The sequence below is a fragment of the Lytechinus pictus genome, chromosome 6 (genome assembly GCF_037042905.1).
Source record: "Lytechinus pictus isolate F3 Inbred chromosome 6, Lp3.0, whole genome shotgun sequence".
NCBI lineage: Eukaryota > Metazoa > Echinodermata > Echinoidea > Temnopleuroida > Toxopneustidae > Lytechinus > Lytechinus pictus.
The window spans coordinates 14,430,967-14,457,052 of NC_087250.1; the positions used below are offsets into that span (position 1 = coordinate 14,430,967).

A 26,086-nucleotide genomic window follows, 5' to 3' on the forward strand; every position below is an offset into this window, starting at 1 on the left:
AATTGACTAAGAGTGTAATTATGTTCTTCTTTTCCCTCTATCAGGGGATTTATTCACATTTATAATTATATCACAGATTAAACAATAAATCACATACAAATTGGAAGTTACACAAGGGATTATAAATCATAAAACACCAATTCTTACAGTAATTAACAAAATCATATATAAATTACTTCAATTTTTCTTACACGAGTATTCAAAAGCCCTAGTTAGTTACACCGGTACCGAATCAGCTGCCAGTCATCCGAATACAGGCATTCGGAGCCAAGCTGTTGGTCTCAAACTAGTATCCAATTATAAATTGTAAAATCTGAAAACGGGTTTCCCTTTTGTGGGATGCACTGTATACGAGTCAATATTTGTGATAAAATGAACGATAAAATGATAACTTTCCAAAATTTGCCAAATTTCTAAGCAGTGATTCTGTTGTTTTTCACTATGTTGCAAATTTACAGTGTGTGAAGATCGGCTCAAATTAATTCCATTTCACTCGTAATTTCATTTCCACACATCTGTGACATTATAAAACTTTGCTATAATTACATGATTACCAAGCTGTACGAATTTTACATATATATATACAATAAGTATAAAAATAATATAAATAATTAGCATTCTCTATCAATATGCTCCACGAATGCAGTATATATTATATAAAACACAAATACGGAGGAAACCTTAGACTATGCTTGTAGCCCTACAAAACTCTACAGGAATACATACCTTTTGAAAAAAAAAATTGTTTTGTTAATGCACATGACGATTATTTAAAACAAAATAGTGATAAAAAAAAAGAAGAGATAACAGAATTATAAACAAAACACAAAAATTACAAAGAGTTAAAGCGAGGAACAAAAATCCCAGTTATTAGCTTTGTGACAAAATAATAGAACACACCGGTAAAGAGCAAATTCAGTTTGGGTTATTATAGTGAAGAATTTAGGGGTATAATTCAAAATTTAAGCATGATTTTTTTCTTTCTGACATGATAGCTATAATAAAGTAGGAGTACATGGGCCTAGTGTAAATACTTTCAAAATCTTTAGCACTCATTTCTGAACTAAACTGGAAAATCTGATGAACTTTGCATGGACTCAAAAGTTCAAATAGGGGTTCTAACTATTAATGTTGTGATCTCGTGAGGTATAACGGAGGCCCAAATTCCTTGATTCTGCCATTTAACCAGACTCTCAATTTCGCGAACTTCAATGGTCCTTAGGAAAAAATAAGCACATGAACCTATATTATTCTTTTCATATTTGGCCTCTATAGGTTAAAAAATAACCCCATGCAAAGTTGGGTAAAAATGATGTGGCTTTCATTTTAAAGGGAATTTCACCCTCAGAGCTGCCAACCTATACAAGAACATTTCAGTATTTTTAAAGCTGAAAATCAGTATTTCTAAAGAAGTACAATAGGATAACACATAAAAACTGACACTTAAAAAGAATCAGTATTATGCATGAAACCATCAAAATTCTCATTTTTCAGTACTAAATATGGAAAATCTGTACTACTTTGCAGCTCTGCACCCTGACAAAAGTTTATTGTAAAATTAGCAGAAAAAATTATTAAAATATTGGTGAAGGTTTGAGGAAAATCCATTAATATTAAGAAAGTTATTAGAATTTCAAGTTTTTGATTTGTGACGTCATTAACGAGAAACTTCCCCATATTATGTAATATAAAATTCATAAATTTCATTTTTTTTTAAATGGTTTGATGACTTGTACTTTATTTTATTTTAGGGAGTGCGTGTAAAATGATTTGTGTATTGATATACTGAAGGTACAATAAAAACCATTTCCTATTTTCTGAGAGAATGACATTTCATTGATCTTTTACCATACGATATGCAGAAAAGCTGCTCACATATGACGTCACAAATCAAATAATTCAAATTCTAATAAGTTCAATATATCAGCAGTGCAACAATAAATTGCAAAGAAAGAAAACATTCATACAATAATAATATACTAAGTTCACTTAGCCTCAAAGTTATGACATTTCAGAAACTTAACCTTGGTTAATATTTCAATGTTGATGACGCTGCTCTGCTATAAGCTATGCTGGCGAGACAAAAACAGTGAGTGGATGACCTCAATGGCCTGGTGGGGGGCAGTCAAATGTATTGCTGTACACATGCCTGACCAAATTATTTCAAAACACCCACTAAACGAGTTTTTCTCTGTGTGCAAAATAACCCCCTTAACAAGTTTTTCGCTGGCTTTATTTAAACATTTTGGCCCCTAAACAAGTTGTTGCCAGAATATGGGAAAAAGCTTGGGGGAAAACGTACCATAAACACGTTTGGCTAGTCTTTTAAATAAAAGCTTTTGGAAAAAAAACATACCCGGTACCCTTAAAGGGGAATCCAGCCCAAGTAAAAACTTAATTTTATAAGGAAAAGAAAAATCAAACAAGTTGATAGGTGAAAGTTTGAACAATATTGGACAAACAACAAGAAAGTTATGAATTTTTAAAAGTTGTAAATATTGGTAATCACTATACCCATGGATACTTCAAATTGGCCGCATATGGGATGTCATAGTGATGTAAGGCAAGGACTACTCTTCCATGTACTCCAATACATATTATGGCTAAAATGTCATTTTTCCCAAAAGTTTTATTTCAAATTATATTTTTCTTTCATGAGGACATAAAACAATATACTACCTGGGTTATATTTAGATTACTGCCCCAGGGGAATGGGTACTTAGGAGAAAACCACAAATCCCTGATAATAAAGTACATGGCCTATGGGAAAGTTGTCCTTGCCCCTTGTCATAATTTACTTACCCAGTTGCCAATTTGAAATCTACATAGTATTAGTGATCTCAATTTTAAAGCAGCTATAACTTTCTTATTGCTTGTTCGATTTCTTTCAAACTTTCACCATTCTATTTAATTTATTTTTCTCCTTCCCAACACAACATTTTATGGCCAAGGCTGGATTCCCCTTTAATACGTTTGAGCCCGCAATCGCCCATTGACCAGTCTTTCAAAACCATCCTTTTTCTTGAAAATCTGTGTTTTTTATAAGAGTGCATGCACGGCCTGCACCTGAAACTGAAAAAACACCCCTTTAAAAACTTTTTGGTCACACATGTGTACAGCAATATATTAGACTGACCCCCGGATCGTAAACAATTCCCTCATTTGCATACCGCACAGGCTGTTCTATGAAAATATGCAAAAAAAAGTAGGAATGCAATACCTTTCTCATTTGCTTCCATATTTTACAATTTGATTTTCAATATTTACCACGTTTATTTTTTTCAACATGATTTAGTTTTTACAACCACACAGCAGTGTCTATTTCTGCATAGGCTTTATCACGTGTATGGGTTTTTTGGTGACATCTAAAAGCATTTCTTTCTCTATATGCTTTACCACACAGATCACACACGTAGGGCTTCTCACCTGTATGGACTCGTTTATGTGCCGTGAAATTAGATAATTGTCGATACGCCTTACCACATAGATCACATACATAGGGCTTTTCACCTGTATGGATTCGCTTATGTGCCGTGAGAGTAGATTTACAACGAAACGCTACACCACATTGGTCACATACATGGGGCTTCTCACCCGTATGGATTCGTTTATGTGCGGCAAGTGGAGATGAAGTACGAAAAGCCATACCACAGATATCACACACATAAGGCCTTTCATCTGTATGAGTTCGTTTATGAGATATGAGATAATGTTCACGTTTAAATGCTTTACCACATAGGTCACACACATAAGGTTTTTCACCTGTATGCGTTTGTTTATGAGACACCAGATACAGTTCAAGTCTAAATGCTTTACCACATTGGTCACAAACAAAGGGCTTTAAACCTGTATGGATCGTTTGGTGTCTCCTAAAAGAAGTTTTATTTCCGAATTCCATACCACAATCATCGCACACATAGGGCTTTTCACCTCGATGAAGTCGCTTATGTTCTATTAGACTCTGTTCAGTTCCGAATGCTCGACAGCACTGATCGCATTTAAAGGGCCTTTCCGCATTCTGCATCTGTTTGTGTCTTTTATAGGCAGTCCCATCATTGAATGACTTACCACACTGATCACATACGAAGGGCTTCTCACCTGTATGGGTTCGTTTATGGACTGTAAGATATTGTTCTTGAGTATACACTTTATCGCACTGATCACAAGCATAGGGCTTCTCACCTGTATGGGTGAGTTGGTGCCTGGTCAGTGCAGTTCTACTACTTAATCCCTTACCACACTGATCACACACATAGGGATTTTCACCCGTATGGATTCGTGTGTGGTTTTTGAGATTACAACTCTGGTTAAATGCCTTACCACACTGATCACATACGTATGGTTTCTCTCCTGTGTGGATTCTTTTATGCACTGTGAGATCGTGTTCATAAATGCATGCCTTCCCACATACGTCACACACATAGGGCTTCTCACCCGTATGGATTCGTTTATGGATTTTGAGAACGTGTTTGTAACGAAATGCCTTGCCACACTGCTCACATAAAAAGGACTTCTCACCAGTATGGACTCGTTTTTTTCTCCTAAAATTGGTTCCATCCCTGCATGCCTTGCTACCCTCATCACTCACAAAGGGCTTCTCACCTGCATGGGTATGTTTAAGCATTGTGAGATCACTTTCACCATTGAATGCCTTGCCACACTTATCAATCACAAAGGGCTCCTCGACTCCTTTATCTTTTTTCAGATCACTTCCATCATTAAATACTTTAACCCTCTCATCACTCATTAAGGGCTTCTCACCTGCATGGAATTGTTCATGCGATGTGAGATCACTTCTGTCATTAATTGCCTTAACCCTCTCCTCACTCATGAAGGGCTTCTCACCTGTATTGATTTGTTTATGTGATGTGGAATCACTTCCATCATTAATTGCCTTATCACCGTCACCTGACACAGGAGGCTTTTTACCTGAATGGACTCGTTTATGTTTCCTAAGATCACATCTATCGTTAAATGTCTTACCACACTCGACACACATAAAGGGCCTCTCACCTGTATGGATGTATTTGTGTCTTCTAAGAGCTGTTGCATCTATAAATGCATTATCACATTGATCACACGCATAGGGCTTTTCACCTGTATGGATTCGTGTGTGTGTTACGAGATTACAACGCTGATTGAATGCTTTACCACATTGATCACATACATAGGGCTTCACACCTGTATGGATCCGTTTGTGTCTCCTGCAATCACTCCTATCACTGAATGCTTTGCCACACACATCACATACAAAGGGCTTCTCACCTGCAAGGATTTGTTTATCTTTTTTTAGATCAGTTTCATCATTAAGTGCCTTACCACACTCGTCAGTCACAAAGGGCTTTTCACCTGTATTTATTTGTTTATCTTTTTTTAGATCACTTTCATTATTAAATGCCTTATCACGCTCATCACTCACAAAAGGCTTTTCACCTGTCTGGATTTCTTTATGCGTTGTGAGATCATTATCTTCATTAAATACCTTACCACATTCATCACTCACAGACGGCTTTTCACCCTCATGGACTCGTTTATGTTTTCTCAGATCACATCGATCATTAAATGCCTTACCACACTCAACACAGATAAAGGGCCTCTCACCTGTATGGATATACTTGTGTCTTCTAAGAGCTGTTGCATCTATAAATGCCTTCCCACATAGATCACAGACATAGGGCTTTTCACCTGTATGGATCCGTGTATGTGTTACGAGATTACAACGCTGACTAAATGCTTTGCCACATTGGTCACATACATGGGGCTTCACACCTGTATGTATGCGTTTATGTTTTGTGAGTTGAGACTTTTGATTAAATGCCTTACCACATTGATCACACGCATAGGGCCTCTCACCTGTATGGATTCGTTTATGTGATGTGAGATTAGATTTCTTATTAAATTCCTTACCACATTGATCACATACAAAGTGTTTCTCGGCTTCCTGGATTACTTTATGCAATGTTCCAGAAGATGAATCTTTACATGATTTGCTTTCGAGCATATTTTCCTTATTTCCTATTTTAGAAATGAATTTTTCTCCCAGTGCAAAGTCATCCGTGTTGTACATGCGTTTTTGTATTTCTCCTTCGACAACGTGTAGAAAGTCTTCCTGTGCTGCATACGATGGAAAGACGACATCGTCGACGCCATGTTTGTACTTGAGATGCCTTGCAAAGATGAGAGGAACGGCATAGTGTGACCCACAGAACTCACATCTGTAGATTCTTGAATCTATTGAAGAAAAAAAAAAACATACATGTACGTACCATGAAAAAATTATTGTTATACTTTCAGGGCTACTTTTCACAACTTACTGCCTACATCTGCAACATTGGATAAGCTTTAATTTGCGATTAAAGGGAATTTAGAACAAAATGTATGATTTCATGAATAAAATTAGCATCATTGATTCACATAAAATAAAATGAATGAATTTAGTTAAATTTATCCATGCAATCTCATATAATTACAGCATTCTCTGCTGTCGTGCAAATTTTCATCATGATCATGCATTCTGCCGCCCAGAACAAGGGGGAGCCTCAAGTGGAGGTGCCGTGGCCAAGTGGTGTAAGGCACCTGGCTATACATGAAAAGTCCCGCATTCAATCCCTGCCGCAGCACTAATGCCCATGAGCAAGGCATTCAATCGACAATGCTCATTTATCCTGCAATCAATTAAATGGAAATGCTATTCTTGGTAACTACGTGTACACTTTAAAAAAAAAAATTAATGGCCCTCACCACCCAGGCCTGACAAGAATCAAATATCCAAGGACTATTTGGGTTAATCATGGTTCCCCCAAGCTAACACCTATTTTGGTGAGGGAGAGAAAAATCTCTCTACCAGGAATAGCAACTGGGACAACAGAGACTGGTTAGTATCTTAGGCAAGCCTGATCCAACTGACAGAGAGATAAAAAGGGCCCCATCTTACAAAGAATTGCGATAGGTCCGAACAATAGCAACTATGGTAAGCCAGGAATATGAACATGTGAAATACAGGTTTGTTCAAAATATTTCCTAGAAATAATGTATATTCATACATTCATTGTTTTTTTTTTCTGGACAACGCAGTATGCATCTCTTTGTTTTCAAAGGACATTGGGCAAATTTCCTGTAGAAATAACTATGACATTGATGGATTTCCATAGAATTACGATTGATTGATCAATCGTAACTCTTTGTAAGACGGGGCCCAGATATCCAACCCCACAGTCACCAATTATTTCCTCTGTTGGGTGTTGACGAATTTTAAACAAATGGCAGGCCGCTATGCTCAGCTGGATCAAAATGTACTAAAGCATTGTGCTCTAGTCAAATAACATACTTAAATATAAAGTGCTGCCAAAGCTCTTGTACATGTGATTTCTAAAGGCCACCGCACACCTTACGACCCGACTGGTCTGCGACTGACTTGCGACTGAGTGAGGGGAGATGAATCGCAGGGTGGTCATAAGCCTCGACACCGCACACCTTGCGATCCGACTACCACGCTGTCTGCGACTCACGCAGGTGCTTTGGCTTTTTGCCATAACAACTGAGAAAATGCGCTTACTACTGCGTATGCGCGTTGTTTATCATATACGCGTCATGCAACTCTGCTGTCTGATTGGCTGGAAGATGGATTGAGCATGCGATCCAGTCATAAGGATTTGACATGTCAAATCCTTATGATTTTCCTTGCGACTTGTCTCTAACCGGTCTGCGACTCTCAAGCTGACAAGAGCTGCGACGTCACATCTCCCCTCACTCGGTCGCAAGCCAGTTGCAGACCAGTCGGGTCGTAAGGTGTACGGTGGCCTTAGCACTTACATTTTTCAAACCCCTATTCCATGTTGCATACCAGTACCCAAGAGCCAAAATTGGAGACGAACTAATGTCCCTTCAGGGCCGCCCCAAAACAGACAGGTTAGTGGTTAATCACTTATTTGAAAGAACAATTTTGATCGGTTCCTAGTCTGTCTACTGAGCAAGACGCGCATGCAACGATGGTCTTGATAGGCTATTTCACTTTGCTAGACTTTGTGTTACAGGGCCAAGGGAACAGTTTCAAATTTTGGGGCCAATCATCACTTACCCTCTTCAAATGCAGATTGTGTGCATTGTGTTGGGGACCAGCTGCCTCCTGAAGTTACTTCTGCCTTCTGATCACATGACTGAGTAATGAGATCACCTGACCTTTGATCACCTGATGTTGGATTTGTTTGTATCTGGGAACATGTAGCTTTATCATCGCTCTTCCGTCCCGGCTCACTGATCTTTCCATCTGCATTGTGATCAGCATCACCTACTTCTGCCTTCCGATCACATGACTCAGTGATGAGATCACCTGACCTTTGGTCACCTGATGATGTTGGATTGGTTTGTAACTTGGTAGCCTCACTGATTACCAAGTCTGCATTGTCATTAGCATCAGCTTGCAGGTTGCCATCATCACCATCCGTTTTTGAATCTATATTGGACTATATGAGAAAAAAAAATTACTGAAACATTTCAAATTTAAGTCCACACATTTTGGCATGTCAGACAATGCAACAAAAACATTCACCAATTCTCACTGTGCCAGGGTCACCAAACAAACGTCAGATTGTCTACAGAATTTGAAGTAAAAACAAGAATTACCGTGCAAGATGTTTTTCCTATCAGATTTCAGATGAGTCATCCAACTACAATTCCAATTGAGAAAAATAATAATGTAGGGTATTTATATGGTACAAATATCCATCATGTTTAAGATGCTCCTATATTAAAGCTAGTCTACCGATTCCGGTGCTCACAGCTTTTCGATGAATTACTTCCCGCCAGTACCCATTTACGTCACCTGGATTGAGTGCAACACACAGTGGATCAATATCTTGCAGAAGGAAATTACGCCGTGGTTAAGATTAAAATCCTGGGGTGTTTCACAAAGATTTAAGTATGACTTAGAGTCGCATGTAAATGCTGACGTGTACACGATATGAAACACGCAATCTTATTGATCAATACGCAGCGGTGCGCGTCCTCTTCACACTATCTGACCAATGCGGCCATCCCTTTTATACCACATGCAACTAGACATTTAAGTGTGACTATAATTCATACTTAAATCTTTGTGAAACATCCCCCAGGATTGAGTGCAAGACATAGTTGGTCAATATCTTGCAAAAGGAAATTACGCCATGTAGTTAAAATTTGAACCCAGGACCCGTAATTTTAATGGAAAGAATGTATGTGCTAAATTTTGGCACAATTGCATAAATGGTGGCCAAGATCAGGAGGGGGCCATCATGAGGTTCCATGACATTTGCTCCGGCGACTATTGCTCCGCTGTAAATTTCACACAATGATGTGAAATGACCAACTTCAACCCTGGATTTAACACTATACCCTATCCTAAACCTATGATAAGACCATATTGCGACCCTAACCCTCATCCCGATATCTTAGACGAAATTAAGCCTGAAGCAATTGTCGCCAGAGCAAATGTTGTGTCACCCATCATACCCCCACCAAAAGTCCTCAATACTAGCCCAGTCCATTTACAATTTACCCAACAAAGATTTGTACATCTCACATTCTAGTACTTACTGTCTTTAAATTCTCTTCATGTAAGTTATTCTTCTCTGTAGCACCCGATTGAAGGATCCCTTGATGATTCTGAGCATCGGAAGATCCTAAAGAATAAAAACATTTGAAAATTTAAAAAAGATTATAAAAATAAAAAATGGAGTATTGACTGGGCTGACTAGCAGCTGATCTGGGCCCTGTTGCATAAAAAAAATTTATGGAAACTTTGCCTTCCGATAGTAACTGCCATGGTTACATGACCCAACAGCCAATCAGAATCAAGGATTTAATGAAAGTTACCATTGGATGGCAAAAATACTGTAATAGTAACTTTGTGTAATGGGGCCCTAAACTTCATCATTTTTTAAACAACTTTTGTAATCTTATCAGATCATCAGTCTTAACCCTATTACCAGACTGGGATATTTTGAAGGCTTAAAAGCTAAGATTGAGAGAGAGGCCTAAACGCCCCTCCCCCATATCTTAGTGCTTGATTACGCAACCATAGAGTAAAATCAACATTCCTGTAACCAATAACGAAATCTACATTCAGTTCTTTCAAAATTATTCATAGTGAGTATTTATTATAATTTAATAATAATACACAACATTTATATAGCGCTTAATACAAATGTTTCTCTAAGCACTGCATACTATTACCCCAGCATTAATCCAATGCTCGAGCATTCAAGGAATTCCTTCCTACCAGTACCCATTAACTACACCTGGGTGGAGAGTGGCAAATGTACCGTAAACGACTTGTCAAAGGATGCAAGAGCTGCGGTGGGATTTGAACCCTGGACCTTGTGGTTCCAAGTCTGGAGACTTATCCACTTAGCCACAACACCTCTACTAATTTATGCATTAACCTAGAACTTGGCTGTAAATATATCAAGCACCTGAACTGATGGGTTTTTTTAGAAACCCTTTTTGGGGATGCTGATCAAATGCACATAAAGGAATAATCTGTTATTAACACACTCCCATATTCTTTATTCATTTTGGAAAAATAAAGTTCTTTTATTTTTCCTACCATTTGTTCAAAAATTGTTTTTGTAATGCTTTTAATGCATGTATTTCACATTTGGATTTTTATACCAATATTTCACTCATTTTTATCAAAATTTCTGTATGTGGTGGAAGACCATTATATCATTTTATATCATTTTACAAAACTACGTCATCTTTTATATTTTAAGTAAATGTTTTCAGGTTTGAGCAGGACGGATTCTTGGGACGAGCGATCACTCACCCCCTCCGCATATTTTTTTTTTTTTATCCGTATGTTTAATGAGTACAAGGTGCCAGGGGTGACTGCTGGGTGGGTGAGTTCAGTTGTTTGACTTTGTGTCTTTATGGTCGTTGGATGAATGAGGAGCGTGGTATGAATGTGAGTGTGTTTTGTTTTGAAAGTGATTGTTTGTCGGCCCTATTAATGCATAGCTCCGGTGAAGTTAGCTGACCCTACAAAGTTCCACCTGAGCGATGGATTTGAATAACCAATTCCATTGCTCAGGTTGAATGGTGTTGTGGGATTAGCAATCCTTGGCTGGAGCTGTGCATTGGACTTGACTGCTCGCTCGTCCCCAGACACCCTCCTGTCTTTCGTTTTTGTTCCTGCTTAAAACTAAGTTTTTTATTGTTTGAATTAAGACGTTTATCAATAGCATCCTTCCACCACCACATGTGTTTGTATTTTTTTATTACTTCATCTTTTCCTTTTAGTATACATAATATATTAAGTTGCATTATATTTTCGTCATCATTTCAAGTTTGATGTTTTTAAATCTGTACACTCTATGTATATATGCCTGTAAATTGTACGCAATTCAGCCTTTTGGCTGCAAAGTGCAATAATTTCAATAAAACCTTTTCAATTTCAATTAAATTGTTTAAAATGAAAATTGCCAGTGACACTTTTCTGATCATAAACAACTTAAATTGATTCATTTCAATCCGGAAAAGTAAAAATAATGAAATACTTTTCATAAAGTGTCTAAAACCAAAATTTATCTCTACTGAACACCATACTTTCAAAGACAAGCTTTTGCTTGTCTTTGTATGTTACTATTAACTCATTGGCTACAGGAACCAGGTGATCTCTGTACAAAGTCTATGTGAATCCCAGAACTCAGTAGTCAACAGATTAACATATTGCCTACTGAAACCGGGTGATCCCTGTACAAAACCTATGGGAATCACAGAATTCAGTTATCAATAGATTAACCAGTTGCCTACTGAAACCGGGTGATCCCTGTACAAAACCTATGTGAATCAAAGAATTCAGTAGTCAATAAGTACAATCTCTGTACAAAGCCTATACAAATCACAGAACTTGCCACTCGGTAGTGAACAAGTTAACCCATTGCTTACTGGAACCAGGTGATCCCTGTACACGGCCAATGGGAATCACAGAACTTAGAAGTCAACAGGTTAACCTATTGCCTACTGGAACCAGGTGATCCCTGTACAAAGCCTATGGGAATCACAGAACTCGGTAGTCAACAGGTTAACCCATTGCCTACTAGAACCGGGGGATCTCTGTACAAAGCCTATGTGAATCACAGAATTCAGTAGTCAATATGTTAACCCATTGCCTACTGGAACCAGGTGATCCCTGTACAAAGCCTATGGGAATCACAGAACTTGGTAGTCAACAGGTTAACCCATTGCCTACTAGAACCGGGGGATCTCTGTACAAAGCCTATGTGAATCACAGAATTCAGTAGTCAATATGTTAACCCATTGCCTACTGGAACCAGGGGATCTCTGTACAAAGTCTATGTGAATCAAATAATTCAGTAGTTAATAGGTTAACCCATTGCCTACTTGAACCAGGTGATCTCCGTACAAAGTCTATGTGAATCACAGAATTCATTAACAAGGTGAATCCACAAACCTCTTGACTTGTCCTCATCTTCTTCATCACCTTCCTCTATAATCGCTTCCTTCACTGGTTGACGTTGCATAAACATTGGTGGACTGACCTCTACTCCTGTGTGTATATAAAAAAGAAATGTTTGTCCACCATTGACACAAAACAACATTGTCACAAAACAAATTGAGTATCAAAATACTCAAGCGAATTTCCAATAAAATTGCTGGGAAGTCTATATATATGTAATCTGTACTGACCTTGCCAATCTCATTTCCAAAATAGGTGTACAGATTAATAACCATCCCCCATTCTTCTGTGTCAAAATATCAAAGTCTTTTACTAATTTTAGGGCTATCTACCAGGACCAGTATTCATTTTGATAATATTTTACTCAGTATTTTGCCAAAGTAAAATACTTTTGGTAAATGAGATTTTTCGGCAAAGTACTTTCCTTAAATCTAAAGTCAGTCGCCTACCTGGCTTAAGCCTGACTTGCATGCAGTTTACAAACGCCGTGAAATATGCAGTCATATATTCTGTGCACACATGGATACATACATTGCACATTATTTGGCTCAAACTTTTATGATGTCACAATGGTTATTTATTAGTAAGTATTTTGCTTGAATTTGGCTTGATATACAGTGCATATCAAAAAAAAGTTTACACTTAAAAAAATCCTGTAAAATTATACATTTGTAATATCCTGAGGAATTTTTCACATTTTAACATTGGTACAGATCCATTTAAGCAAATGACGATATATCTGTCAAGAAATATTTCCGCTTGAGTGAGCACCACTTACTTTTGAAAAGTTAGTGAAAAATGATTTGCGCAGAACTTTGAAATAGTTGTGGAAATAAAAGTAGACCTTAATCATGAAGAACACATGAAATTTAGCTAGTAAATTGATTTGAAGATTTCTTTACCTTTTTTAACTTGTTTCCTTGCCCAAAACACTTCGAAGAGTGCATTGCGCCCCACCCCACTCCCCCACACACCGAGGCCATCGTGACGATATTTGCTTTACACTGAGCTGTGATTTACATGAAATGGCTTAGGCATGATTTTCATTTTGTTAATCATTGTCAAGAGTGGAAAAAGTGTGGAGAAACAAGTATTAAATAAAAAATGAAATGTAAACCCACTTTGAATAATAGAAACTTAGTGAAAATGCTGGAGATGTCTAATATAAACTTTTGTTCAGATCCAGTTATGTCCTCAGATCCAGCTGGCACATAAAGTGTAAAGGTTGTGCTTAAAATTTCAATTTGGGTGGCAAAACTGTTACAAAATGCTTGAATGTATCCATTTTATTTCAATTGACTAAAAGTGCAAGGGAAATGTATGAGAAATGTTTCGCAGGGTAAGTTTGATTTGCCCTTTCCCCTTGACACAGCGTGAAAACAAGCATTTCTGCGCAAACAGATTTCTGCGAGCTTTACAAAAATGGACAGTGCTCACTCCAGTATAACATTCTGTACAAACTTTCACTTTCGTTGGATAGATGAGACCCAAACCCAATATTATACGTGAAAAAATTACCCACATGTTGTATACTTTTAAATTCCCAGGGCTTTTTCAAAGTGTAAACTTTTTTTTGATACGCACTGTAGTATAATAGTTGGCTGTTATCTGAATACAAGTTTACACATTTTGTTCAGTCAAATAAAATACATACAAAATTGACAAAAATTTACAATTGAAAACCAGCTCAGGCCTTAAATTATTAATAAAAGACCAATGTCTTGATGTCACTCTCATGGGCCTTTAAATAGTTATTTGTTGTGCCCTTTTTATTTTACCGATTCTTGGTGTAATATTGAAATACGCCCTGAAAAAGTGGCCTGAAGAAAATTTTAAGGCCTGGTGTAAAAAGGCTGCATAAAGGATTCATTTCAATTGAATTTTATATTCCATAGAAACCAGCATATACATGTATTTTAAATATACATGTAAGATAGTATTGATAATATAATTATTTCAAAAAATGGAGGGATATCTTATTGCTTGTACAAAGTAAGCAGGGTTCCAACATGCAATGTGAAATCAACATCTAGACATTAAAAAATGATATACATGTATTAAAAAGACAACCCTGTATAAAACACACACACACCCAAATACACACAATATACATGTAGGCAGAGAATACAGAATGGATTGAGATAGTGAATAGTACAAATGAGCTGAGTCCCCTTCACCATGATTCAACCCAACACACAACCAAAAGCAGAGAACAGAAGACTTGGTTCAGTAAACCCATTGCGTTCCACCTCTTTGCCTCACAATGGTGATTCAATGAAGTGTGATTGGTGGTATGTACATGTAGATATATGGAATAGAGTAAAGAGAAGAGGATTAGACTGAAACATTGTCTCTCCCTCTCTCTACATGTAAGTGCTGTATATGTCTTACAAAGAGTTGCAATTGATCCAATCAATCGCAACAATGGAAAGCCAGCAAAGTCAACATATGAAATGCCTGTTTGTTCAAAAAAAATTCTAGAAATGAATGTATATCCATAAAGTCATTGATTTCTTGACAATTTTGAGTGGTCTCATTTTGCAAATCTCCTGTAGAAAAAATGATGACACTGATGGATTTCCATAGAGTTACAATGATTGGATCGATCGTAACTCTTTGTAAGTCAGGGCCCTGGACGTAGTCGTAGGCGATCATGACATGCCATAAATCTGTTTCTGGTCGTTTCATTCAGCCCCACTGCCCACTGACCCACATCCCTCTCTATAATCCATGCATTCGGACTGGGTCCCGTAACACAAAGTTTAGTGATTGATCGTACACTTGATTTTTGCGATTGATAGTACATTGTAGTCAAAGGAATCAGTCGTAGAAAAATGTTCTATGATCATTGCTAAGCTTTGTGTTATGGGCCCCTGGTCGTCCAATTCATCTGTTTCCTCTTTCCCTCTATCTTCCCCGTCAACTCTGAATATTCAAGACCATCCTTTCTAATTATATTAGATTATAAATCATTATGTGAATAGAAAATCTACTCAGCATGCATTCATTTTACATAACACAAATCTTCTTAAAGAGAGTTTGGCTTTGTTGAGAGCTTTGGTCAAGGCTGTTTCACAACCCCTCCAGGTTCTTAGAAACAAAAATCAAACCGGCATACAGTCTACATGGACTTTGCTTACTTTGCTATGTGAAATATGAGCATGGAGCAAGTTACCAAAAACGTGATAAATTCTTGAAACACATTGTACCTAATTTCTCCCAAGACCCCATGCAGTAGTTTTTCTTGACATTATTTTGATGTAATGAACGGACAAAACCTACCAACTTCCATCATCATCTCGTAGTTTTCCTTGATGTTCTTGATACAAAGTCTCTCATAACTGCTGATCTCTGCCCATTCATCGGCTGTGAAGTAAACCTGGACATCTGAATATTCATCTGTCATTGGCAGAGGCATGGTGGCATGACTTTACTTTCAAACTGGAGGAACCAAGATTTGTCTGTACATGGTCCTAGGATGGAGGATATAACAGAATTGTTGATAAAGTTCTGAAATTAAGGCATAGTGGACTCATTCCACAATCTACCTCACTACCGTAATCTCAAACCCAAAGGACTGAAAAAATGACGTCAACTTCATCATCATCGTCATCAATCCAGTTTTAAATCCAGTTTTGTCCCCGTGAACGGGTTGGCTGTTTGCCCAATAACCCCTCGTGCCACTTTTCCTTAATTTATGTAGAGTAACTTAATAGAAGTTTGGATTCACACATACATGTACATGATGAACGAATCCCAGCATGGCAATCATGACTTTCAATATCGGCTCTCTCCCTACACCCTCCTGTCTGTCGCAACAACTTATACTTCACCATGTTCATCAAATTTTCTATTCAAACGAATATCATTACATATCAAAAATTTTTACACGGTCATCTAATATTCACGGGCATGAAACAAGAAATAGTCTGTTTAACTTTGTTGTACATGTACCTATGAGAAAAGGTCAAATTGGTAATACATTTTATTACAAAGGTATACATTTTTGGAATTCCCTCCCTAATCATGTTAAATCGGTTAAGACTTTTACACAATTTAAAAGAGTATTGAAACAACACTTAAAAAATGTCCCCACTCTGTAATTAAGCTTGTAACCGATTTTGCAATCGGCAACCGATTCCATTCGATTTCACCACAATCGGCAATCACTTGCCGATCTTCGATCATGCCCCTTGAAGGAAAAAATTGAAAATAAAAAATCGGCGTAGATCTGGTTACAGTGCGTGATCGCTCAGAACATATTTCAAGATTGTTTTTGAGGTGCTAGCTATTTAGAGGTCGCATTATTCAGGGAGAAAGACGCGGTATTATCTATGGCGATGGAAAGAGGATAGATATCTTCTCTTCCAACTCATGGTGATAGCGGATGCCGCCGTGAACTTTGAAAGGTCGTATTACCGACGGAGCTCACTGCGTTACTCTCTTACATCGTTTATGATTATATACATTTTATTTTCAACCTCGTGGTGATAGCGGATGCCGCCGTGAACTTTGAAAGGTCGTATTACCGACGGAGCTCACTGCGCTACTCTCTTACCCCCTTTATAATGATATAAATCTTCTCTTCAACCTCGTGGTGATAGCGGACCCCGCCATAAACTTTTAAAGACTGTACTATTGACGGAGCTTATTGCGTTACTCTCTTACATCGTTTATGATGATATACATTTTATTTTCAACCTCGTGGTGATAGCGGACCCCGCCGTGAACTTTTAAAGATCGTGCTACTGACGGAGCTCATTGCGTTACTCTCTTACATCGTTTATAATGATATAAATCTTCTCTTCAACCTCGTGGTGATAGCGGACACCGCCATAAACTTTTAAAGACTGTACTATTGACGGAGCTTATTGCGTTGCTCTCTAACATCGTTTATGATGATATTCATTTTATTTTCAACCTCGTGGTGATAGCGGAAGCCACCGTGAACTTTGAAAGGTCGTATTACCGACGGAGCTCACTGCGCTACTCTCTAACCCCGTTTATAATGATATAAATCTTCTCTTCAACCTCGTGGTGAGAGCGGACCCCGCCATAAACTGTTAAAGACTGTACTATTGACGGAGCTTATTGCGTTACTCTCTTACATCGTTTATGATGATATACATTTTATTTTCAATCTCGTGGTGATAGCGGATGCCGCCGTGAACTTTGAAAGGTCGTATTACCGACGGAGCTCACTGCGCTACTCTCTTACCCCCTTTATGATGATAGACATCTTCTCTTCAACCTCGTGGTGATAGCGGTCCCCGCCGTGAACTTCAAATTGATTTGAAAACGCTAGCTACCCAAAACATTTTAATAACATATTTCAAATCATCGTGCGTGCTTGCGTCTTCTACTTCATTTTAATTGCACTTGCGACTTTAAGATGATGCGTCGTATGAGATCATTCCAATAATTCTAAATCGCTAGCACCTAAAAATACTTCTCAAAGATGTCCCGCCGATCGTTCATTAACCTGTGATCTATGAGAAATATTTTCATTTTATTTTCCTTTGCGCCTTTGCTCGGAAGATGCGTCTTTCGTTTATCTTTCTAATAAAAATCACTCGGTTTATTTTAAAGCAATAACACCTCAAAACCCCTGGCTTTAAAACATGTTCCAAACGATCGCGCATGTTGGCGACTTCCATTCCAATGCATTCGTCTTTGTGACTTTGTCAGGCAGATGTGCGCGACCGCGAACAACATTTTGATGTATTCCTTTGTTTTTAAACATCGCCGATTCGATTTCTATTTTAGAAGCTTAACTGCCGATCCGATTTTCGATCTGATTTTTGATCCGATTTACAACATTATCTGTAATGTTAAATATCCTTTCTAATTTCATGTGTATCGTGTAGTCTTATATATAACTATTTAGTTATGATTTATTTAATCAACTTGTTTTACATTGTTTCATCATATTTTGTTGTTTGCGTGAAAGTTTGATGTCAAACTTATTGTACTTTTTGCATATCTTAGGTTTTAAGATTCATGAATCTTGTATTAGTTACGATGCATTTAGCGCTACTTAAAAACTGATTATTAGTGTAATTCTCATATGTAACTTAGAAGTAATGATCGTTTACTCAACCTGTTTTACAATTATTTTAATCATATTTTGTTGACTGCGTAAGTGTTTTTCATGGCAAACTTATTTGTTTTTGTATTTTTATATATTAAGTTTTACAATTCATCGTGTAAATTTAGTGGTCTAGACTTAATTGATGTAGTTTGTAGATTTCCGTAGACCTGTGTTTTTTCATAGATGTACATTGTCTTCAATTACTGATGTAAGGACCCCATTGGAAATAAGCCATCTCGGCTTTCATGGGTAATCCTGTCAAGGTATACACTTCTGTTTATATTTCCTTGTACTTGTTCATAGTTACCTGACAAATAAAATTGATTGATTTTTTTGATTGATTGATTGATTGATTGATTGATTGAGTGATTTTATTTCTCATGATAAAAAACAATACAAAATATATACATTCAGAATATAAAACGTTAATAATTGAATTACATATATAGTAATCAGGTACATGAATTTGAGATTATAGAGAACTTATAAGAGAAATATGGGAAAAACCAAAAAGCTACAAGGAGCTTGAAAGGGGTTATTCCCATTTAAAGAATACGATTGCAGAAATACATATACATAACTTGATAAAATAACATACAAATAAAGCATAAATAAACTTAACTGTAACTTGCCCAAGAAAACTCCTAAACACCCCCCCCCCCCCTTACATGAACAAAATCGACCTATCTTCCAACTAATATGTAGATAAAATATGGTATTTTAATTTTCTTTTGAATGCCGATAAAAATGAGTATTGCTTGATCTCAGTGTTCAATTAATTGAATATTCCACTTCCCATGATCTGAAGGAAGAAGTACCATTGAGAGGCAGCACTTTCCTCTGTAGCAATTCGCTTGTAACATAATTTATGCCCTGTATATCAATCAGTCGCATAAAAACACGTGCAATTCTAAACAATTCTATTGTCTTTTATTGCTCTGATTCGTTTAAAATTAGCATCTATCTAAAATTTTAACTCTACAGTGCAAGTGCACTTTTACATAGCTTAGTGTAATCCAATTATCTTTTCAACTTTTGACAACTCAGCCCCACTGAAAATTAGGTCCCAAGTTCTCTCTAGGGGTATGAATCTATTGTGTCAAAACAATCGTTTACAAATGTTTGAATTGAAATTAATTGCGATCAGTTCTGCAGTGAATTGATCTGTGTTATTTTTGTATAAAACTGAGAAAAACCTTTTTTTTTAATTAAAATGAGCAAGAGATAAAACTTTGCCAAGGCTGTGTAGTGAGAAACTCGACCTCGGCTGCACATGAAAATTCTCATCATCCGGACACAATGAGGTGTTGCTATGTCCGGCAAGCCATTTGTCCCATACAGGCAAAAACTCAATTTTTCCATCGAAAAACTAAGTTTATCGGCAATAAACTAAGTTTATCATTTGTACGAGTTCTGTTCATGAAGAGAAACTAATTTTATCACCAAAATACAGTTTTTCCCAAAAACCTAGTATTTTGCTTGAAAAACTGAGTTATAATCATATTAAAAAACTCAGTTTTTCAGTGACAATCATAAGGACCTACTGGGCATTTTCACGGTAATTGACGTTACAGCACAATTTGACACACCTTTCATTGTGTGTATCTCTAAACCAATAAATATGGGAGTTTGCTTTTGATAGAGTTAATAAAGTGAACCTTTCTGTATACTCTGATACTAAGTTTTTCAATGCAACCACGTTTGTTACGCATCCGCAAGCAAAAATGTAATTTCAGGGTGTTCAGTAAAATTAAAATATCTCATGTCCCTGAGTACATACAGTAATAAGTTGTATACGTAAATATAGCCTACCTTCGTTACTAGGTTAAGATGTGTCAAAATATTAAATAATGTGTTATTGTCTTTTGGGGCTATGATAATATTTCCACGACCATGCTGGTAACTGACGTTAGGGTAACTGACGTTACACTTAAATTTGCCATAGAGATAACACATGGAAGTCAAATGTGTAGAATCATTGCATTGTATCGTGTGTGCAGGGCTTCACATTAAAGTGAGTTTGATGTGGAAGTATACCCCAGTTTCTAGGAACATTTCAATGAATTTTTTTTTTCTTAATTCCTATTCTTTGATTTGAACATTTTATACAATGTACTTGTACCATTGCTATATGATTTTCAAAGGCATTATTTTCTTGGTAGTTGGTACTTATATGTAAGGCTTTTAAAAATCATAAAAGTTTCATAATACTTCACATTTCAAATTATCAAAAGATAAGAAATGTATGTTTTACTTACTGGGGGGTGGGGTGGGGGTGGGGAGGGCATAGCAGCTACATGAAAATCCTACTTTTTTAGACCCCTTGTTTCTGAACAACAATGTTTTTTTAATAAGAAGTACCGATGGTGATATTTTTGACGCGAGATATGGTGATTTAAGTAAGAAAATTTTACTGCGCATGTTCCAAGAAAATATACGTTACCGATGATTTATTCCTTTTTTTTTTTATTCTGCCAGAGAGGAAAAACTGGCAGCCGTGTGTTGCTGCCCTCTACGTTCATTGAGTTATGCTTTTTATCAATGCGAGCGACTAGTTCCAAACGCACGCACATAGATAAGCGCAAGCAGCAACGCAGCGGCACGAATCGCGATATATGGCAACTGGTAAAACGTCTGTGAGGATGATGACGTCATCCAAGATGGCAACTAACATGCACTCACACGTATTGCGAGGTTAGTAGTATACTAACCTCGCACCATGAACCAATTTGCCAATTGTGAGAAGATCTGACTTAGAGAAAGGATCAGAAATTATATGGTGCCAACTTAACCTAATACATAGAAGACCAATTTTATTGGCTACGGTCTATAAACCTAAACACAATGATATGACTACTGTGTATTCTCTTAAAGAATCACTTGACTTGATAAATGCTCATGTTAAGCCTTATGATGTCATCATCCAAGGAGATTTTAATCAAAGTAACATTGACTGGAAAGAGGCAATTGTATTGCAAACAAGTTCAGCCTCAAAAGAAACTGCTGAAGCATTATTAGATGTTACAATTAGCAATGGCTTAGAACAGTTAGTAAATAGCCCAACAAGGGAAAACAATATATTAGACCTCTTCTTTTCAAATAACATTGCTGTCGTCCAAGACGTAAATGTCATCGCAGGGCTTAGTGATCATGATATAGTAGAATCAAGTATCAATGTCAAAGTAAGAAGGAATTGTAAACCTAAACGAGTAATTTTCCAAAGACAGAAAGCTGATGAGGAAAGAATTAAAGAAAGAATAAACCAGTTTTGTAAGAAGTACAGGGAAAGTTATATGAACTGCTCAACGCAGGATAAATGGGATAACTTGGAAAAAGAGCTGAAATCCATAATGAAGGACCACGTACCAGTAAAGTTGGCTTCTAATAGACGAAATTTACCATGGTTCACAAGAACACATAGGAGAATGTGTAGGAAAAAACAAAGATTGTATAATAAAGCAAAGAGATCTGGTTTGCCCAAAGATTGGGATATCTTCAAAAAGTTTTGCAATGTAATTAGAAAAGAATTAAATAAATCTAAATCAGAGTATATAACAGACAATTTACTAATGTCATTAAAAGAAAACCCAAAGGTTTTTTGGTCTATATTTGCAAAATTAAAGAAAGAAAGTACTGGTATTGATGACTTTCTAATCAATAATAAAATAATAAGTGCTGATAAAGAGAAAGCTGTGCTTCTTAGCAAGGTATTTGTAAGCAACTTCACAAAAGAGGATGTAACAAATGTACCACTAATCTCTACTCAACTACCGGAAATACAAAAACTTGTTATTAGTGAATCTGGAGTACTTAAACAACTACAGAACATTAATCCTAACAAGGCATCTGGACCAGATGACCTTCCTCCGTGGTTCTTTAAAATGGTAGCAAATGAAATAACCCCAATTTTAACTGATATATATCAGTCCTCAGTAAATGAGGGTTATGTACCTTTACAGTGGAAAAGGGCTAATATTTGTCCTATCTTTAAAAAAGGGGAAAAGTCAGATCCAAATAATTATAGAGGAGTATCATTGACTTGTATTGCTTGTAAGATCCTCGAACACATTGTACATTCCCATATTATGAAGCATTTGGAAATGCATGAAATCTTGGTTGACAACCAACATGGTTTTAGAGCAAAACGTTCTACTACCACCCAATTAGTACTTACTATCCATGACATAACAAATGCTCTTGAGAAAGGAAAATCTGTACATGTAGCTTTCCTAGACTTTGCCAAAGCGTTCGATAAGGTTCCACACGAACGACTACTGAGAAAACTCCAATCATATGGCATTACTGGATCGCTCCTAAAGTGGGAAAGACACTTCCTCACAGGACGCTTCCAAACAGTCTTGGTCAATGGATCTCCCTCCGAGGAGTTGCCAGTGCTCTCAGGAGTGCCCCAGGGCACAGTAACCGGCCCACTAGATTTTCTTATGTACATCAATGATCTACCTGATGGCCTCCTGTCAACGACAAGGCTGTTTGCCGATGATTGTGTCATTTACACTTCTGGCACAAATTCTAATGACTTTCAAATCCTCCAAGACGATCTGTCAAAACTAGAAGAGTGGCAGAATAAATGGGCCATGTCCTTCAATCCAGCCAAATGTGTCATCATGAAAATACCATCCAAGGCAGTACAGATTCCAACAGAAAGAGATTACACCTTCTGTGGCCAAAAACTACAAGAAGTGTCTACATGCTCTTACCTTGGTGTTGAAATGGATAACAGGATGCGCTGGGACGCCCAGATCAACAAAGTCTGCTCTAAAGCTTCCAGAGTACTCGGTTTCCTGAGAAGGAACTTTTGGTCTGCTCCCAAGGAAATAAAACAACTTTCCTACCAAACGTTGGTGAGACCAATCCTGGAATACGCCTCCCCTGCATGGGATCCCCATTACAAGAAGGATACCCAGAAAATAGAAGCCATTCAGAGAAAGGCAGCTCGTTTCTGTATGGGGAACTACAGACAAACCAGTAGCGTCACAACCATGTTACGGGCCTTAGAATGGGACTCATTGGAAGACAGACGGAAATACAGTAGACTGAGCCTAATGTTCCAAATAATCAAAGGTCTTGTTGCCATCAACCCCAAAAACTTCATCCAGCAAAACACCCGGCAGACTAGAGGAAATAGTATCAAGCTCCAGCGTCTACTAGTCAAAAGGGATGTTCATAGATACAGCTTCTTCCCTCGAACTACCAAAGATTGGAACGAGTTAAACATGGACACAACATTGATAAACTCATTAGACTCTTTCAAATCCAAACTCAATCAAAAACCTAGCAAGTGACCTGCTTACTTGGTGATTTCACACACATCAATAAAGTTGGCGGAGTACAGCAAGTCTGCATATGCCGACTTAACCCAAGACAAGACAAGACAAGACCGCGTTTGGCAGTGGATTTCTAACTAGTGGGTCGCGCGTGCAGGGATCCCACTTCTGGTGTCCACAACACACGACTTCTATGGCTTGATTTATTTGTGCGCGGCGGCATGTAATGAACCCTTGGCTTGGGTGACTTACATGTAGATCTTAATGACCAATATAAGATCGAGGATGATTAGCGGTAACTGCGGTCTAACTCCAAGGTACAATATTTCTGAATTTTATATTTTCTTGTAAATTTGGATGTAGATTCTAATTTCTTTTTTATAATGTGACATTTTATGTACAAAAAAACGATCTGAAAATCGGGTTTCCGCCCAATGTTAGATCTAACGTTCCTGCTAATTCAGTAGAGGCGCACGGCCAATATTGGAGACTGTCTCCAATGTGGGAGATTATCTCCAATATCAGAGACTTTTGTAAAGAATTTGGGTATCCAATTTCAGAGACAGTCTCCAGTTTTGGAGTCCAATTTCCTTGTTTACATTTGCTGCAAAAGGAATACCTTGGCGGCAAATAAAAATGTGATAAGCAGATTCCTCATGAAAAATTACCCCTTTTCACCGTCTACTTTAAAAATTCACCATCTACTTTTGTTTTGATAAGGATTTTTGTTGTCAATCACACACAAAACAAATGGGCTTCTGACTTCAGTAAGACAAAATTTTGGGTGGAAAAAATCATGCTTTTGTTGGTGTTGTTTCTTTTGTCCTTTTGCAAAGCAAGTCATTAGACATTACTGTAGGCGTAGCCGTAGGCTAGTCTGCAGGCACAGACCCTGATTGGAACTTTGATCAATAAGTGTGCCTCCACGCAAAGACTAGCACATACAAAACTTGCTGTCCTGAGCGAGAGAGCCTTCAGTACACAAGGCATGAGTAGGCTGCATATTCAGACCCTTAACTCGAGTGAAGGGTTTGCCCAGCAGACTAGCCGTAGGCCTACTTAGTAATAGTATTGGAGAGTCTCCTCTACTGTAATAGTAATACGTTGTATCTATTCTACGTACAGACCAACAACTCTTCAGTCTATGTATTACTATTGGTTAGACCAAAAGCTTCGGTCTCTGTTATGTTGGTTGTTCAGCTGAACTCCGTTGGCTTCACTCACCAAATACAGAGACCGAAGTTCTAGCGCGATCTGTACAGGGGACTCAGACTCAGAGGCCATATGTTTATGTGTATTAAGTTCGGATAAAACAGGGCAGTGAAGTTGCGCGACAGCCGAGGTAAGTCACTGTTTTTCATTTGTTCCTTTTAGTTTTAACTTGATTTTCCCCGTTTTTTGGCAATTAATGCCAAGAGGGAATATTAATTTGCATTTTGGTCGCATTAATTTTCAAAAGTTTGATTCATGAAAGACAAAAATTGAAGAGCCCCGACGGGGGGATTTTGCATTGTAAGTCCCCTATAATGGTGGCTGCACGATAGCTAACCCAGGGAGCTCCCGCCCGTGCGCGGGCGGGAGCTCCCTGGGTTACACGATAGCGAGCCGTCTGTGTACGACTACGAGGAGAAATTTAAAAAATGAAAAATGTTTAAAAAACTCCTCGAAACAGACGGCTGCCAGCTGTCTATGTATTGGTGAGTGGAGCCAACGCAGTTCAGCGGAACAACCAAAATACAGAGACTGAAGCGTTTTGGTCTAGCTACATGTACTATTGTAGGTACCGTAGGTCTTGCAGTGCCCGTCCGCTGCCCGCCGCTATCGTCTCGAGCCTGGCCCCTGCCCCCCGGGCGTTGTTGGCTAGTTGGAGCATTATGATTAAATTCAGGCTTGGGCCTTGGCCGAATCACGCCGCTCCAAAGACTAGAATACCATAGCATATATAAATAAAAAATGCACTGATTCTTTAATACTCACCAGAATTAATCTCCAATAAATCTCATAAATTCCCCAAACCGTAGACCGAGAGGAGCAATAAAATAGCAATTTGTAAACTTGCAGGAAAGGCCAAAGCCCAAGTAGTTGGCCTCCCGTATATATACCGTATATTATCAGCTGGAAAATGTTTCTTTGTCCATTAATGAACGTAGAGGGTGTCAAGCGATCAGGTCCTGATGATCAATATTGATAACTCTTGATCAGGGTCTGGGTCTCGTTTCAATAACAAATGCATATATTTACAATCAGCTAATCAGA

The 26,086-nt window shown here is 37.7% G+C and overlaps 1 protein-coding gene across 3 annotated transcripts; it reads right to left on the bottom strand.

Annotated features, from left to right (window-relative positions):
• Positions 1-18: 18 nt before the first annotated feature.
• Positions 19-25,966, bottom strand: LOC129263771 (zinc finger protein 721-like). Of its 3 annotated transcripts, XR_010293895.1 has the most exons (8): positions 25,808-25,966; positions 15,737-15,927; positions 12,449-12,544; positions 9,571-9,656; positions 8,078-8,462; positions 5,483-6,231; positions 2,972-5,398; positions 640-2,364 (listed from the first exon to the last, which is right to left on the bottom strand). XR_010293895.1 is itself a non-coding variant. In XM_064100967.1 (7 exons), the coding sequence occupies exons 2-7, from the start codon at positions 15,870-15,872 to the stop codon at positions 3,299-3,301; spliced, it is 3,552 nt and encodes a 1,183-aa protein (XP_063957037.1). In that variant the 5' UTR covers positions 15,873-15,927; positions 25,808-25,966; the 3' UTR covers positions 19-3,298. The 3 variants fall into 3 exon arrangements, 2 of the variants coding, with proteins under 2 accessions (XP_063957037.1, XP_063957036.1); XM_064100967.1 differs by having other exon boundaries at positions 19-5,398; XM_064100966.1 differs by having other exon boundaries at positions 19-6,231; positions 25,808-25,948.
• Positions 25,967-26,086: the final 120 nt, after the last annotated feature.

Coding starts and splice junctions, on each gene's coding strand:
- LOC129263771 (XM_064100966.1), bottom strand. CDS start 15,872: ATGCCTCTGCCAATGACAGATGAATATTCAGATGTCCAGGTTTACTTC. Junction 9,657..12,448: donor AGATGAGGACAAGTCAAGAG/GTTTGTGGATTC, acceptor TTTATTCTTTAG/GATCTTCCGATGCTCAGAAT. Junction 6,232..8,077: donor ACAATCTGCATTTGAAGAGG/GTAAGTGATGAT, acceptor TTTCTTCAATAG/ATTCAAGAATCTACAGATGT.